General features: G+C 35.6%; 1 protein-coding gene across 1 annotated transcript in view; it reads left to right on the plus strand.

Annotated features, from left to right (window-relative positions):
- NRK (Nik related kinase) overlaps positions 1 to 17,126 on the plus strand; it is a 164,935-nt gene that overhangs the window by 66,418 nt on the left and 81,391 nt on the right. Inside the window, exons 3-4 of the mRNA XM_049705235.1 lie at positions 10,100 to 10,156; positions 11,476 to 11,547. Of these exons, the coding sequence (XP_049561192.1) occupies positions 10,100 to 10,156; positions 11,476 to 11,547 (129 nt within the window). The remainder of the gene's footprint in view (positions 1 to 10,099; positions 10,157 to 11,475; positions 11,548 to 17,126) is intronic.

Consider the following 17,126-nt stretch of genomic DNA (forward strand, 5'->3'; position numbering starts at 1 on the left):
GAAGCCTACGCAAGCCCCTGGATCAACCTCACCCACCTGGGGGCAGACACCAGAAGCAAGAGGAACTATGACCGTGTGGCCTGCAGAAAGGAGAACACAAACACAGTAAGTTAGACAAAATGAGAAGACATAAAAATATGTTGCAGACGAGGGAGCAAGATAAAAAACCTACAAGACCAAATAAATGAAGAGGAAATAGGCAAGCTACCTGAAAAGGAATTCACGGTAATGATAGTAAAGATGATCCAAGATCTCGGAAATAGAATGGAGGCACAGATCAAGAAGATACAAGAAATGTTTAACAAAGACCTAGAAGAACTAAAGAACAAACAAGCGGTGATAAATGACACAATAACTGAAACGAAAAATACAATAGAAGGAATCAATAGCAGAATAACTGAGTCAGAAGAATGGATAAGTAAGGTGGAAGATAGAATGGTGGAAATAACAGCTGCAGAGCAGAAAAAAGAAAAAAGAATGCAAAGAATTGAGCACAGTCTCAGAGACCTCTGGGACAACATTAAATGCAACAACATTTGAATTATACGGGTCCCAGAAGAAGAGAAAGAGAAAGGGTCTGAAGAGATTATACTTGAAAACTTCCCTAACATGGGAAACGAAATAGTCACCCAAGTCCAGGAAGTGCAGAGAGTCCCATACAGGATAAATCCAAGGAGAAACATGCTGAGACATATTAATCAAACTATCAAAAATTAAATACAAATAAAAAATATTAAAAGCAGCAAGGGAAAAAGCAACAAATAATATACAAGGGAATCACCATAAGCTTATCAGCAGATTTTTCAGCAGAAACTCTGCAGGCCAGAAGGGAGTGGCAAGATATATTTAAAGTGATGAAAGGGAAAAACCTACAACCAAGATTACTCTACTCAGCAAGGATCTCATTCAAATTCGATGGAGAAATCAAAAGCGTTACAGAAAAGTAAAAGCTAAGAGAATTCAGCACCACCAAACCAGCTCCACAACAAATGCTAAAGGAACTTCTCTAGGTGGGAAACACAAGAGAAGAAAAAGACCTACAAAAACAAACCCAAAACAATTAAGAAAATGGTAATAGGAACATACATATCAATAATTACCTTAAATGTAAATGGATTAAAGGCTCCAACCGAAAGGCACAGATTGGCTGAATGGATACAAAAACAAGACTCGTATATATGCTATCTACAAGAGACCCACTTCAGACCTAGGGACACATACAGACTGAAAGTGAGGGGATAGAAAAAGATATTCCATGCAAAGGGAAATCAAAAGAAAGCTGAAGTAGCCATACTCATATCAGAAAAATAGACTTTAAGATAAAGACAATTACAAGAGACAAGGAAGGACACTACATAATGATCAAGGGATAAATCCAAGAAGAAGATATAGCAATTGTAAATATTTAAGCACCCAACATAGGAGCACCTCCATACATAAGGCAAATGCTAACAGCCATAAAAGGGGAAATCGACAGTAACACGATAATAGTTGGGGACTTTAACACTCCACTTACACCAATGGACAGACGATCCAGACAGAAAATTAATAAGGAAACACAAGCCTTAAATGACACATTAGACCAGATAGACATAATTAATGTTAATAGGACATTCCATCCTAAAGCAGCAGAATACACTTTCTTCTCAAGTGCACACAGAACAGTCTCCAGGATAGATCACATCTTGGGTCACAAATCAAGCCTCAGTAAATCTATGAAAATTGAAATTGTATCAAGCATCTTTTCTGACCACAACACTATGATATTAGAAATCAATTACAGAAAAAAAAACTGTAAAAAACGTAAACACATGGAGGCTACACAATATACTACTAAATAACCAGTGGATCAGTGAGGAAATCAAAGAGGAAATTAAAAACTACTTAGAAACAAATGACAATGAAAACACGACAACACAAAACCTATGGGATGCAACAAAAACAGTTCTAAGAAGGAAGTTTATAGCAATATAATCCTACCTCAAGAAACAAGAAAAATCTCAAATAAACAACCTAACCTTACACCAAAAGCAATTAGAGAAAGAAGAACAAATAAAACCCAAAGTTAGTAGAAGGAAAGAAATTATAAATATCAGAGCAGAAATAAATGAAGCAGAAATGAAAAGAACAATAGCAAATTTCAATGAAACTAAAAGCTGGTTCTTTGAGAAGATAAACAAAATTGATAAACCATTAGCCAGACTCATCAAGAAAAAAAGGAGAGGACTCAAATCAACAAAATTAGAAATGAAAAAGAAGAAGTTAAAACTGACACTGCAAAAATACAAAGGATCATAAGAGACAACTAGAAGTAACTATATGCAAAAAAATGGACAACCTGAAAGAAATGGACAAATTCTTAGAAAGGTGCAACCTTCCAAGCCTGAACCAGGAAGAAATAGAAAATATGAATAGACCAATCACAAGTAATGAAATTGAAACTGTGATTAAAAATCTTCCAACAAACAAAAGTCTGGGACCAGATGGCTTCACAGGTGAATTCTATCAAACATTTAGAGAAGAGCTAACACATATCCTTCTCAAACTTTTCCAAAAATTTGCAGAGGGAGGAACACTCCTGAGCTCATTCTACAAAACCACCATCATGGTGATAATGAAACCAGAAAAAGGTATCACCAAAAAAGAAAATTACAGGCCAATATCATTGATGTACATAGATGCAAAAATTCTCAACAAAATACTAGCAAACAGAATCCAACAACACATTAAAAGGATCATACACCCTGATCAAGTGGGATTTATCCCAGGGATGCAAGGATTCTTCAATATACACAAATCAATCAATGTGATGCACCATATTAACAAATTGAAGAATAAAAACCGTATGATCATCTGAATAGATGCAGAAAAATCTTTCAACAAAATTCAACACCCATTTATGATAAAAACACTCCAGAAAGTGGGCATAGAGGCAACCTACCTCAACGAAATAAAGGCCATATATGACAAACCCACAGGAAACATCATTTTCAATGATGAAAAACTGCAAACATTTCCTCTAAGATCAGGAACAAGATAAGAATGTCCACTCGCGCCACTTTTATTCAACATAGTTTTGGAAGTCCTAGCCATGGCAATCAGAGAAGAAAAAGAAAAAAAGGAGTCCAAATTGGAAAAGAAGGGGTAAAACTGTCACTGTTTGCATCCTAAAGATGCCACCAGAAAGCTACTAGAGCTCATCAATGAGTTTGGTAAAATAACAGGATACAAAATTAATGCACAGAAATTTCTTGCATTCCTATATACTAACGATGAAAGATCAGAAAGAGATATTAAAGAAACAATCCCATTTACCGTTGCAACAAAAAGAATAAAATACCCAGGAATAAACCTACATAAGGAGGCAAAAGATCTGTACTCAGAAAACTATAAAATACTGATGAAAGAAATTAAAAACAACACAAACAGATGGAGAGATATACCATGTTCTTGGATTGGAAGAATCAATATTATGAAAATGACTATACTACACAAAGCAATCTACAGATTCAATTCAATCCCTATCAAATTACCAAGGGCATGTTTCACCAAATTAGAACAAAAAATTTTACAATTTGTATGGAAACCCAAAAGACCCCAAATAGCCAAAGCAATCTTGAGAAAGAAAAATGGAGCTGGAGGAATCAGGCTCCCTGACTTCAGACTATCCTACAAAGCTACAGTAATCAAGACAGTATGGTACCAGAACAAAAACAGAAATATAGATCAATGGAACAGGATAGAAAGCCCAGAGATAAACCCACGTACATATGGTCACCTTATCTTTCACAAAGGAGGCACGAATATAAAATGGAGAAAAGACAGCCTCTTCAATAAATGATGCTGGGAACACTGGACAGCTACACATAAAAGAATAAAATTAGAACACTCCCTAACACCATACACAAAAATAAACTCAAAATGGATTAAAGACCTAAATGTAAGGCCAGACAATATAAAACTCTTAGAGGAAAACATAGGCAGAACACTTTGACATAAATCACAGCAAGACCTTTTTTGACCCACCACCTAGAGTAATGAATATAAAAACAAAAATAAACAAATGGGACCTAATGAAACTTAAAAACTTTTGCACACCAAAGGAGACTATAAACAAGATGAAAAGACAACCCTCAGAATTGGAGAAAATATTTGCAAACAAACCAACTGACCACGGATTAATTTCCAAAGTATACAAATAGCTCATGCAGCTCAATATCAAAAAAACAACCCAATCAAAAAATGGGTGGAAGACCTAAATAGATATTTCTCCAAAGAAGACATACAGATGGCCAAAAAAACACATGAAAGTATGCTCAACATCGCTAATTTTTAGAGAAATTAAAATCAAAACTACAATGAGGTATCACCTGACACTGGTCAGAATGGCCACCATCAAAATATCTACAAACAATAAATGCTGGAAAGGGTATGGAGAAAAGGGAACCCTCCTGCAGTGTTGATGGGAATGTAAATTGATACAACCACTATGGATAAAAGCATAGAGGTTCCTTAAAAAACTAAAAATAGAACTATCATATGACCCAGCAATCCCACTCCTGGGCATTTACCCAGAGAAAACCATAATTCAAAAAGACACATCCACCCCAATGTTCATTGCAGCACTATTTACAATAGCCAGGACATGAAAGCAACCTAAATGTATGTCAGCAGAAGAATGGAAAAAAGAAGATGTGGTACATATATACAGTGGAATATTACTCAGCCATAAAATGGAACAAAATTGTGCAATTTGTAGAGATGTGTATCGACCTAGAGACTGTCATACAGAATGAAGTAAGTCAGAAGGAGAAAAAGAAATATTGTGTAATATCGCTTATATATGGAATCTAGAAAAATGATACCAATGAACTTATTTGCAAAGCAGAAATAGAGACACAGATGTAGAATGGATGTATGGATACTGGGGGGAAAGGGGGGTGGGTGAATTGGGAGTTTGGGATTGACATATATACACTACTATGTATAAAATAGATAACTAATGAGCACCTACTGTATAGCACAGGGAAATCTAATCAGTGCTGTGTGGTGACCTAAATGGGAAGGAAATCCAGAAAAGAGGGAATATATGTATACGTATAGCTGATTCACTTTGCTGTACGGCAGAAACTAACACAACAATGTAAAGCAACTATACTCCAATAAAAATTAATTTAAAAATATGAGAGGGCTTCTTTTCTTATGGTAGGAATGAGAGCTAGGAAAATATTCTTCTTGCTCTGTGATGCTTGAGAATTAAAAGGTCATTCTTTGCACACAAACTCTATTTAAGGGAGCATTGCTAATCCAGTGCAGTTAGTACCTCCTGCATGATATTATTGGAATTACTGATGGTAGGAAAATCAGACCCAAAAAACCCACATTTATAGTTTAAGGTTTTCCTTGTGATTTTCCTGTATAATAGTCACTAAGACCAGTGGGAAATGTGAGATTATTTAACATTCAATCTAGAATTCAAAGCCAAATTCCTTTCTTAGCGTTCTCTATGTGTGTTTTCAACAAATGGTGTTTAAATTTCCATAAAACATACATTGTAATTGATAAAAGGCACATTCTAGAAATTGAATTTGCTGGTGCTGGTTCAACATCTCATTTGGGAGACAATCTGTTTATGACAACATGACCTTCAGCTAAGATCACAAAACAGCTTCTATGTAGTCAGTGAACCACAAGATGGCACCACTGAACAAATATTGTTTATCTCAAGATGACTTCTACGTTCTTTAGATAAATGCTCAAGAATAGTGTTATCCCTCTTCAAAAGCAACATCAATCACTTCTGATTGATAGAGTGAATAGAGTACGAAAGGGGCAAATAGTAACTTTACAGTAAAGAAACCTGGCAGACATCACTTAAACCAAGTGATCTAGGTTAACTTCACCAGTGATAAGTCATGGTTATACCATGTACCCCTGACATGATGTAATGAGAAAGGCACTTCATCTCTGTGGTGTTCTATCCTCAAACCCATGACCTCAGTCTAATCATGAGAAAACATCAGACAAACCCAAAGTGAGGGACATTCTATAGAATACTTGACCAGTATTCCTGAAAAGTCTCAAGTTCATGAAAAATAGAAAAGTAGACTAAGGAACTGTCACAGATTGCAAGAGCCTAAGGAGATATGACAGCTAAGTGGAATGCAGGTTCCCAATGCAAGTCCTACAAAAAGGACTTTAGTGTAAAAACTGAGGAAATCCTAATAAATACTATAATGCAGTTAAGAGTATTAGACCAATATTAATTTCTTAGTTTTGACAATTGTGCCATGGTCATATAAGATGTTAACATTAAAAGAAGCTGGGTGAAGGATATACAGGAACACTCTTTTACTGTCTTTGAAACTGTTCTCTAAGTCTGAAATTATTATTTAAAATAAAAATAGTCTAAAAGTCCAGATACAAAAGATAGTCTCTGAAATACTAAGTTAACAGGAAGCAGTTTTCCATTTATCTATTATCTGGATATTCTAGACTTCTATGGAAGCTTGCATAATGGTTAGGCATATTAACCCCATATATGGTTCCAAGATCTGGGGTTTAATTCCTCTATAGACACAGTGAGCATGTTTTTAAAACCCCACATTAGGATTCCTTGTCTGTCAAAATAATTTTGTGCAGTTTTCAAGTGAGAGAATAAATCCCAGATAATGAGGATGGAACCAAGTTGATTTTCTCTGTTCTATGGCAATTGGTGGCACCTTTTAAAGATATTCAGTTATCTCACTAATATGTGACATGAGTATGATGGCTGTGTATTCCAGACTTTAAAAACTTTTGTGGTTTACTAACCATAGATCAAATAATGCAATATATGGCTAATACCTTTGCTAACAAGCCGAATATTTGTGTTGCACAGGATAGTATTTTGGCTCACAAAAACCTCTTAGAATCAAGGGAGTAAACATTTTAACTCCTCTAAAGGGTGTGTGAGAACCAGTTTCCAACATGTTGTATTTGTGCACACAGATGTGAGTAAAATTTGACTAAAAAGTGTTTATGGGAATAATTAGAAAAACAATACTTTCTACGTCATGATGGGGCTAAATAGATTAAAATATTAATATATATTTTCTCCCAGAGCTGTAAATAAATGTGGGACTCTCCAACATATTTAAATTTCCACATGCAAGAGAATGAAATTGGACCCCTATCTTACACCACTTACAAAAATTAACACAAAATGGGTTAAAGACTTAACCTGGAGTTGTAAAGCTCCTAAGAAGAGAACATAGGGGGAATATCTTCTTGACGTTGATCTTGGAAAGGATTTTTTGGATATGACACCAAAAGCACAAGCAACAAAATCAAAAACTTAAGTGGGACTACATCAAACAAAAAATCTTCTGCACAGCAAAAGAAACAATCAGCAAAATGAAAAGGCAACCTACAGAATGAGAGAAAATATTTACAAATCATCTATCTGATGAGGGGTTAATATCTAAAATGTTAATTACTTTTCTCTGATCAGTCAATAACCTACAACATTTTCCTTTCCTTTAAAAATTCTAGTCTTTGGTAGCTGTCATGCTCCACCCAAAACTGCTCGCCTGATCCTAGACATTTCCTTATACCTTGATCATTAGTTTCTGAACTGTATCCCAAGTCCAGCCCTATTCCTTTGCTTAGTTTCTATCCTTCTAGCCTTGTGTACTAGTTTCCTAGGTCTGCTGTAACAAATTACCACAAACCGGATGGCTTAAAAGAAAAGAAATTTATTCCCTCACAATTCTGGAGGCTAGAATTCCAAAATCAAAGTGTCTGTAGGGCCATTCTCCCTCTGAAGGCACTAGGGAGGAAGACTTCCTTGCCTCTTCTAGCTTTGGACGATTGCCAGCAATCCTTGGTTTTCCTTGACTTGTAGACACACTGGTCCAATCTTTGCTTCTGTCATCACATGGCATTCTCCCTGGGTATCTGTGTCTAAATTTTCCTCTTCTTATAAGGTCACTAGTTATTGGCTTTAGGGCCATCTCTAATTGAGTATGACTTCATCTTAACTTGATTACATCTACAAAGACTCTATTTTCAGAAAAGGTCACACCCACAGGTACCAGTGGTTAGAACTTCAGCATATTTTTTTGGAGGACACAACTGAACACAAAACACCTTGACCTGACTCTCACAGGCCTGACTGCATAAAGTGAAACCAACAATCCATGCCATTCCCCATCAGTGCTACAACAATCTAACCAGTATAGCTGTTTAATGCTAGTTCTTAGGCATGAACTGGAGTTAAATCAAAGTGCTGGTGTTTCTAGAGTTACTGTATTTCCTTGAAAGTCTTCTGATCCATTTCTGACACATGGCTTCATTTACAAACAGTGGCTTGATCAATAGGATTGAAGTAACCTTAAATGTATGGGATTAAATCCTATCAAACATATCAGTGGATAAAATGGAGTTTTGACACCCATGTAGCATGTAACATTGATAGTAATGGTAGAGTGGGATTCTTTTTCTTTTGAGCTTCTTTGATCAGTTGGCTTTATTTTGATGAGAAAACTTGTAGGAATCATCTAAAAACAGTATTCATATACTTCAAAGCATATGCTTTATAAGAGAGGTTTAACAACAAACTAACAATATATTTAAGTATCACTGTCCTGAAATCAAGGAATCTCGATATTTTGCATAGTTACTCACTTGACAGGTTACCCAAGATATTTAAAATATTATACAGAAATATCATCCCTCATTTGATCATTCTATAAGTTAAAAAGTGTGGCTGTTTTTCACATGAGATCTGTGACTAGTGACAGTCCTTTTTTTGCCCCTATATTAGTTTACTACAGTTGCAGTAATAAATCCACAAATTAGGTGGCTTTAAACAGAAATTTATTCTCTTATAGTTCTCAAGACTATAAGTCTGCAGATTCATTCTCCCTCTGAAGGCTCTAGGGAAGAATACTTCCTTCCCTCTTCCTAGCTTCTAGTGGTTGCCAGCAATCCTTGGCATCTCTTGACTCATAGCTGCATCACTCCACTTTTTTCCTGTCTTCATATGACCATCTTCCCTTTGTGTGTGTGTGTGTGTGTGTGTGTGTGTGTGTGTGTGTGTGCAAATATCCCTCCCTTTTCTCTTATAAACATACTAGTCATTGACCATTGTAATCCAGTATGACCTCATTTAACTTGATAACAACTGCAAAGACCCTATTTTCGAGGAAGGTCACAATATGAGGTTATGGGTGAACCTGAATTCTGTGGAGATACTGTCTAACCCAGTACAGCTGAAGAATCAAATCTGCTGGAGAACTATCATAAAAGGCATTCTGTTTCAAGTTCAAGCTTTACTCATATCAATATCAGACTGATTTTTTTCTATGACTACAGCTTGAAATATTTTAAAAGGCACCAGCCACAAAACAAGAACTCTTGTTCCAAACCTCTGTGTTCATTTATGAAAATTATAAACTTGTAACTTGTACTCACATTTTCTAAGTCCAAATACTTAGAACTCAGAGTGTTTTCAATAAGAAAGAATCTTTCAGAACTCCTGTTCATAAATATTTTTGGTTCATATGATTGAGGGCACACTAAATGGTTTAAAGGCCATTAAATTAATTATGTATCACTCTTATCTGTGATCATTATGGAAAAAACTTTTTTAGTATGTGAAGAGGTGTTCAATAGAAATATCTGTCTGCATAGTACCACATAATCAGTTGGAAAAATGTTCAATAAAACATTTCCTTTTACCCTATCTCCAGTCTGAAATTTTTACTTTTTATCTGGGTGCTTCAGTGCCATGTAAACCTAGATTAAAGATACTAAGAAAGCAATGCCTTCAAATGGCCGATCATGTCCACTACTCAAATCAAAACATAAAAAGCAAACTGCATAAATTTGCTTGATTTTTTGAGTGACATGGTTGGGGTTTCTTTAAAATGTTCATAATTTAATATTTCTGTCCTCTACATAATACCTTATAGTTAATCTCTATATAATATTTTATATTTCACAATAGGCTACAATGTTTAACCTTATTTAATTTTAATATTTTTTACTTTGTTTACTTCTTGATTGCTAGATTATATAGCCAGCATTTGATGTTTATTACTATCCTGTGTTTCAGGGACTCCATGAAAAGACTGGTGCACTTACAGCTGTTAAAGTGATGAATGCTCGTAAGGTAATATTACCTCCTATCTGTATTCTGTTCCCTTAGTGGACTATGGTCTTGTGATAAACAGCTCAGAAAATATTGTATTTGTTTTTTCCATCATTGTTATATATAATTATCTTAATCTGCATTTATTATATTTAGAATTTAATATTATTTCTATCATTAGTATATTATTTTTATTATTTATTACATTTACACATAAAAAACTTTTATTCACAATGAAAGTGCTATATATTTTAGTATTCTGTAAAAATGAAAAAATAGCTGTACTCCTGTCTATTTCTAGTTGATTATCTGTTTCCAGGGATAGTAAAAAGTCGATTTCCTCTAATGTTGTGTTAATCCTCTGTTTCATCATTATTTCTTTCCCTCCCCAACCATTCATTTTGAGAGTTGAGGACACTAGATTTTCAATGACAGGTAGAAGGAAAAGAACTTGTCTGAGATGCACATTTTTCATGTATTTTCTGACAGATGCGCAAGATAGGCAGTTTAATTGGCACTGTTCCTGCTAACATTCATAAAGCTGTGTCGTGGTTCATAACATATTGTCATAGAATTTGTTAAGCCCTGATTTCTGTCCTCTTTCTTTAGCATGAGTGCCTCACTTTCTCAAGATAATATTAGCATGAGCATAGCAAAGGTCAAAACATATTCACTTCACTACACCCTAAAGGAAAATTCTCAGATATTATATCTGAAAAATTGTACATGTTGACTGAGTTGTTATCAATGCCATAAACTGTTCTTTTCCAATTTGTGCAGGAAGTGAATTGCTGAAACTATTTAAAGAGTTGCATGCTTTTTGTTTTGCCAGTAAATGTCAAATGTTGCAAACCAACGTGAGTTTCAATGAATTTTGAGGTTTTGTGGATTTATTTTGCCCTATAAACCATGACTTCCAAATAATCAGCCTGGTGCTTTTTGAGTGAGACTCTCTAAAATACTTATTTCCTTTTTTTAACTTGAGAGACTTTGACCCACAATCTACATTTCAGATACTCTAACTTGAAATAGTTAAAACTCATGTTCAGCCCATAGATAGTGTCAATTACCTTGTTTATTTTTTAGGGGAAATAGAACTTTACTAATATCAAATTGTAATATACCATTAATGGCAGTTAAATTTGTTACTATGAATTTGGTGCCAAGTTTCTGTATATATTAGAATCTGATTTTTTATTAAAACTATTAGTAAAAATTGAGAGAGGAATAATATTATGTTACTCTTCCATTTAGTACTAGAAGAGCACAAAGCACTTAAGAATAAATCATTTTCAGAGTGTACCAGTGGGTTTAATAACATTTTGTTCTTGGTTTTGCAGACCCCTTTACCTGAAATAGGGAGGCGAGTGAGAGTGAATAAATATCAAAAGTCTGTCGGGTGGAGATACAGTGTAAGTACTGAAAGTCTTCATTAGCCCGCAAGCCGTCTTTCCTTCAATTTTCAAGTTAAACAAGTCCCTTTGTGTTGTATCATTATCTTTAGAAGGCCACCACTAAAATTTTCTTGCCTAAAAGTGATAACATATTTATGTTTTTAACATATTCACATAGTTTCATTCATTATATGTGAACACTAGCATCTATCAGAAAGCAGGGCCTAGAAGAAATGGTTCCCTGAACAGGTAAGCATTGACTGCAGATGAAGGACTGAGTAAATTCACAGTGCTCTATGCCCTTTAGCTGAGTAAAAACAAAAGAGATGATGCGAACAAGAGTGAATTTTGCCTAAAATTGGCCTTGGCAAGGTCCTTTTTACACCTTTTACACGGTATTCCGGACTGACTGGCTTTCCCCCCATTATGATTCTAAGAAACATTGCCATCATATATGAGCACAATGATGACTACTTTTTTGTATGTGTGAGACCAGTAGCAGACAGAAAACCAACAGGCTACCCAGCCTAAGAGTGTTCAGACATCTGGCACAGTACTTGAATACATGAAGGAGTGTGAAAGTGCTTTCTACTTGAAGCTTTTTAACTGCTTTACAAAGCAATCTCTATTACTCTGATAATTTGCTGGCTCTAGAATAAGCTCTGGCAAAGGAAATTCTTTTTCAGTAGATGTTGATGATCTAGATGTTAGTGATCTATCAAAATATTCTCTGGGCCTAAATGTAGAATTTTGCTCTTACAATATAATTGATATTTTTTTCTTAATTGTCTCCCCTGCAGTTAACTATCTAGTAGTCAAATATTTTCAACCTTTTGTGTCTTAATAAATGCTCTCAGGCTCATTTAAAATAACCTTTTCCATTAACAATCACATCCAGAAGAACGTTCTAGTTATATTAGGAAGGTATTGGTAAAGAGTTTCATGATTGGTTTAGTAAGTACTGGGCTCCTGTTTTGTTTACAGTGTATCTTGGGAAACGAAGCATATCCAAAAGTAACAGGCAGTACTGATTAATAACATGCTTTGGTTGATCAAGAATCTGTGAAAGGGACTTCCCTGGTGATGCAGTGGTTAAGAGTCCACCTGCCAATGCAGGGGACACAGGTTCGATCCCTGGTCTAGGAGGATCCCACATGCCGTGGAGCAACTAAGCCCGTGTGCCACAACTACTGAGCCTGCGCTCTAGAGCCCTCGGGCCACAACTACTGAGCCCACGTGCCATAACTACTGAAGCTCGCGTTCCTACAGCCCGTGCTCCACAACAAGAGAAGCCACCGCAATGAGAAGCCCGCGTACCGCAAAAAAAGTAGCCCCCGCTCACCACTACTAGAGGAAGCCTGTGTGCAGCAACGAAGAACCAATGCAGCCAAAAAAATAAATAAAATAATAATAAAATGATCACATTCTTTTAAAAAAAAGCTGTGGAAGGTAAGGTATGAAAATTATAATTGTTTCACCAATTTTGGTTTTATCAAACATTTGTGTTAATAAATTCATTTAAAGTTCATCTTCAAACCCTCTCTGATATTCTTTTTATAAGGAAAAACATTTTGATTCTAGAACTGGGTGAAATTTCAAAGCAAGTTTTGGCATCCTTGAGCTGCCTCTTCTTGACAAAAAGCAGGATATTCAGGCCACTCTGGGATCAACTGGCCCTGAGCCAGGAAATGCTATAGCATCATATTACTGGGATATATGTGACAGTTTTAAATTACCCACTTGGCCTGATAGATATAATGTACTTATGTGTTTCTCACAAGCTCAACTTCCTGTTAATTGAGAATGACAAACATACTAATGCTTTCCAAACATATCTGATCTTGGTCTATTGGTTTTGGGGGAGTTTACATTTATATGGGAAACCCACTCTTAAAAGTTTTTCTAGTTGGGAACTTTGTATCCTCTGATTATATATTTTAGTAAGAAAAATAAGTGATCAGCCAGTTAGCGTCTCTAAATCACCCTGAATCCTTTGGGGTAAAGAGTTTGTGACTTGCACACACATCTCATTAAGTCAGGAGTTTATGGAAAGAGCAATAAAGTGGAAGTCCAGAAACATGAGTTCAAATGCCAAGTCTACCACTAAATAGCCAAGAAGTACTTGGAAAAGTAGTCTTACCTCTCTAGGCTTCAGGTTTCTCATAGGTAAAATGGCACCAGAATATTTGGCCTGCCTATAACAAGGTTAAAAGTACGGTTAAATGTAACTACAGAGCTGCCTAGAGCCGAGCCATTCTCCTCTTCCTGCCTGAGGACATGAGATTTCTTACCCAGAAAAGAAAAGGAAGCTCTTTGATATCAAACTACCAAACAAGTTAAACGACTCAATCTAACCTGTGTTTCTTTTTAACCTGTTCTTTGAGTTCTTATCCTCACACCATCATCTCATTCTTATTTATTGCACTCTTTATGAGTTCATATTTCTCTCAGCAGAACCTTGATGCTTTGCTAGGAACTGAGAGTGCCCCTGTACATAAAGAATTGCTAGGTTCTGAGGTTTATTCCTATATGATTGCAGATATTGTTACAATTTCAAAGAAGGGCAACATCACAAGGGAGGCAGAACGTTTAAGGGTCCTACATGGCAAGAATGAAAGCCACAAGGATTGATCTTTACCTTGTAGAAAACAGGTTAAGGGGATTCGAAGGAAACTTATTAACCAAGCTTCCTTGGGAGGCTGGGACGAAACGGGAACCTGAACTTCCATATAATTCTCATGCTACAAGTGATTGTTTTATTCATTCATGCCTTTATTACACAATGAGTACAAAGAGAAACTGTCATTGGGGTTTCCAACTGGAGAAATACGGCTCCATCCCCTCCCCCAAAGACATACAGGTGTCTAGATTTTTTTATAGTAATTGAATGTTTATGGATAAATCCACTGGAAAAGCCTAGGGAAATGCTAAAAAATGTTCTAGAGATGCATTTTCCCCTACCTCCAGGTCTTCAAGTCAAGGTAATTGAGGGAAATGCTGAGGAGAACTAAAGATAGTTAAAAGTTCACACATTAATTGCTTTTAATGTCAGTTGGCCCTGTTCTAATTCATTGCCCAAAATAAGCCAAAGGTATCATTTTTCACTGGATTTAAGAACAGGAGTTTAACTGTATCTTTAATTTGAAAGTCTTCACTTAATAACCAAGAGATCACTGAATAAATCAAAGAGGAAATCAAAAAATACCTAGAAACAAATCACAATGAAAACAGGAAGACCCAAAACCAACGGGATACAGCAAAAGCAGTTCTAAGAGGGGAGTTTATAGCAATAAAATCCTACCTTAAGAAACAAGAAACATCTCAAATAAATAACCTAACCATACAGCTAAAGCAATTAGAGAAAGAAGAACAAAAAAATACAAAAGTTAGCAGAAGGAAAGAAATCATAAAGATTATATCGAAATAAATGAAAAAGAAATGAAGGAAACAATAGCAAAGATCAATAAAACTAAAAGCCGGTTCTTTGAGAAAATAAACAAAATTGATAAACCATTAGCCAGACTCATCAAGAAAAAAAGGGAGAAGACTCAAATCAACAGAATTAGAAATGAAAAAGGAGAAGTAACAAATGACACTGCAGAAATACAAAGGATCATGAGAGATTACTACAAGCAACTCTATGCCAATGAAATGGGCAACCTGGAAGAAATGCACAAATTCTTAGAAAAGCACAGCCTTCTGAGACTGAACCAGAAAGAAATAGAAAATATGAACAGACCAATCACAAGCACTGAAATTGAGACTGTGATTAAAAATCTTCAACAAGCAAAAGCCCAGGACCAGACAGCTTCACAGGCAAATTCTATCAAACATTTACAGAAGAGCTAACACCTATCCTTCTCAAACTCACCCAAACTATAGCAGAGAGAGGAACACTCCCAAACTCATTCTATGAGGCCACCATCAGTCTGATACCAAAACCAGACAAAGATTTCAGAAAGAAAGAAAACTACAGGCCAATATCTCTGTTGAACACAGATACAAAAATCCTCAACAAAATACTAGCAAACAAAATCCAACAACACATTAAAAGGATCATACACCATGATCAAGTGGGGTTTATCCCAAGGATGCAAGGATTCTTCAGTATACTCAAATCAATCAATGTGATACACCATATTAACAAATTGAAGGAGAAAAAATATATGATCATCTCAATAGATGCAGAAAAAGCTTTCGACAAAACTCAACACCCACTTATGATAAAAATTCTCCAGAAAGTAGGCATAGAGGCAACCTACCTCAACATAATAAAGGCCATATATGACAAGCCCACAGCCAACATTGTTCTCAAAGGTGAAAAACTGAAACCATTTCCACTAAGATCAGGAACAAGACAAGGTTGCCCACTCTCACCATTATTCAACATAGTTTTGGAAGTTTTAGCCACAGAAATCAGAGAAGAAAAAGAAATAAAAGGAACTCAAATCAGAGAAGAAGAAGTAAAGCTGTCACTGTTTGCAGATGACATGATACTATACATAGAGAATCCTAAAGATACTACCAGAAAACTACTAGAGCTAATCAATGAATTTGGTACACTAGCAGGATACAAAAGTAATGCCCAGAAGTCTCTGGCATTCCTATACACTAATGATGAAAAATCTGAAAGTGAAATTAAGAAAACACTCCCATTTACCATTACAACAAAAAGAATAAAATATATAGGAATAAACCTACCTAAGGAGACAAAAGACCTGTATGCAGAAAATAATAAGACACTGATGAAAGAAATTAAAGATTATACAAACAGATGGAGAGATATGCCAAGTTCTTGGATTGGAAGAATCAACATTGTGAAAATGACTATACTACCCAAAGCAATCTACAGATTCAGTGCTATCCCTATCCAACTACCAATGGCATTTTTCACGGAACTACAACAAAAATTTTCACAATTTGTATGGAAACCAAAATGAGCCCAAATAGCCAAAACAATCTTGAGAAAGAAAAATGGAGCTGGAGGAATTAGGCTCCCTGACATAAGACTATACTACAAAGCTACAGTAATCAAGACAGTATGGTACTGGCACAAAAACAGAAATATAGATCAATGGAACAGGATAGAAACCCCAGAGATAAACCCATGCACATATGGTCACCTTATCTTTGATAAAGGAGGCAATAATATACAGTGGAGAAAAGGCAGCCTCTTCAATAAGTGGTGCTGGGAGAACTGGACAGCTACATGTAAAAGAATGAAATTAGAACATTCCCTAACACTATACACAAAAATAAACTCACAATGGAATAAAGACCTAATGTAAGGCCGACACTCTCAAACACTTAGAGGAAAACATAGGCAGAACACTCTATGACATAAATCACAGCAAGATCCTTTTTGACCCACCTCCTAGAGTAAAGGAAATAAAAACAAAAATAAACAAATGGGACCTAATGAAACTTCAAAGCTTTTGCACAGCAAAGGAAACCATAAACAAGACCAAAAGACAACCCTCAGAATTGGAGAAAATATTTGCAAATGAATCAACGGACAAAGGATTAATCTCCAAATTATATAAACAGCTCATGTAGCTCAATATCGAAAAAACAAACAACCCAATCCAAAAACGGGC

This window comes from Orcinus orca, chromosome X (genome assembly GCF_937001465.1).
Source record: "Orcinus orca chromosome X, mOrcOrc1.1, whole genome shotgun sequence".
Taxonomy (NCBI): domain Eukaryota; kingdom Metazoa; phylum Chordata; class Mammalia; order Artiodactyla; family Delphinidae; genus Orcinus; species Orcinus orca.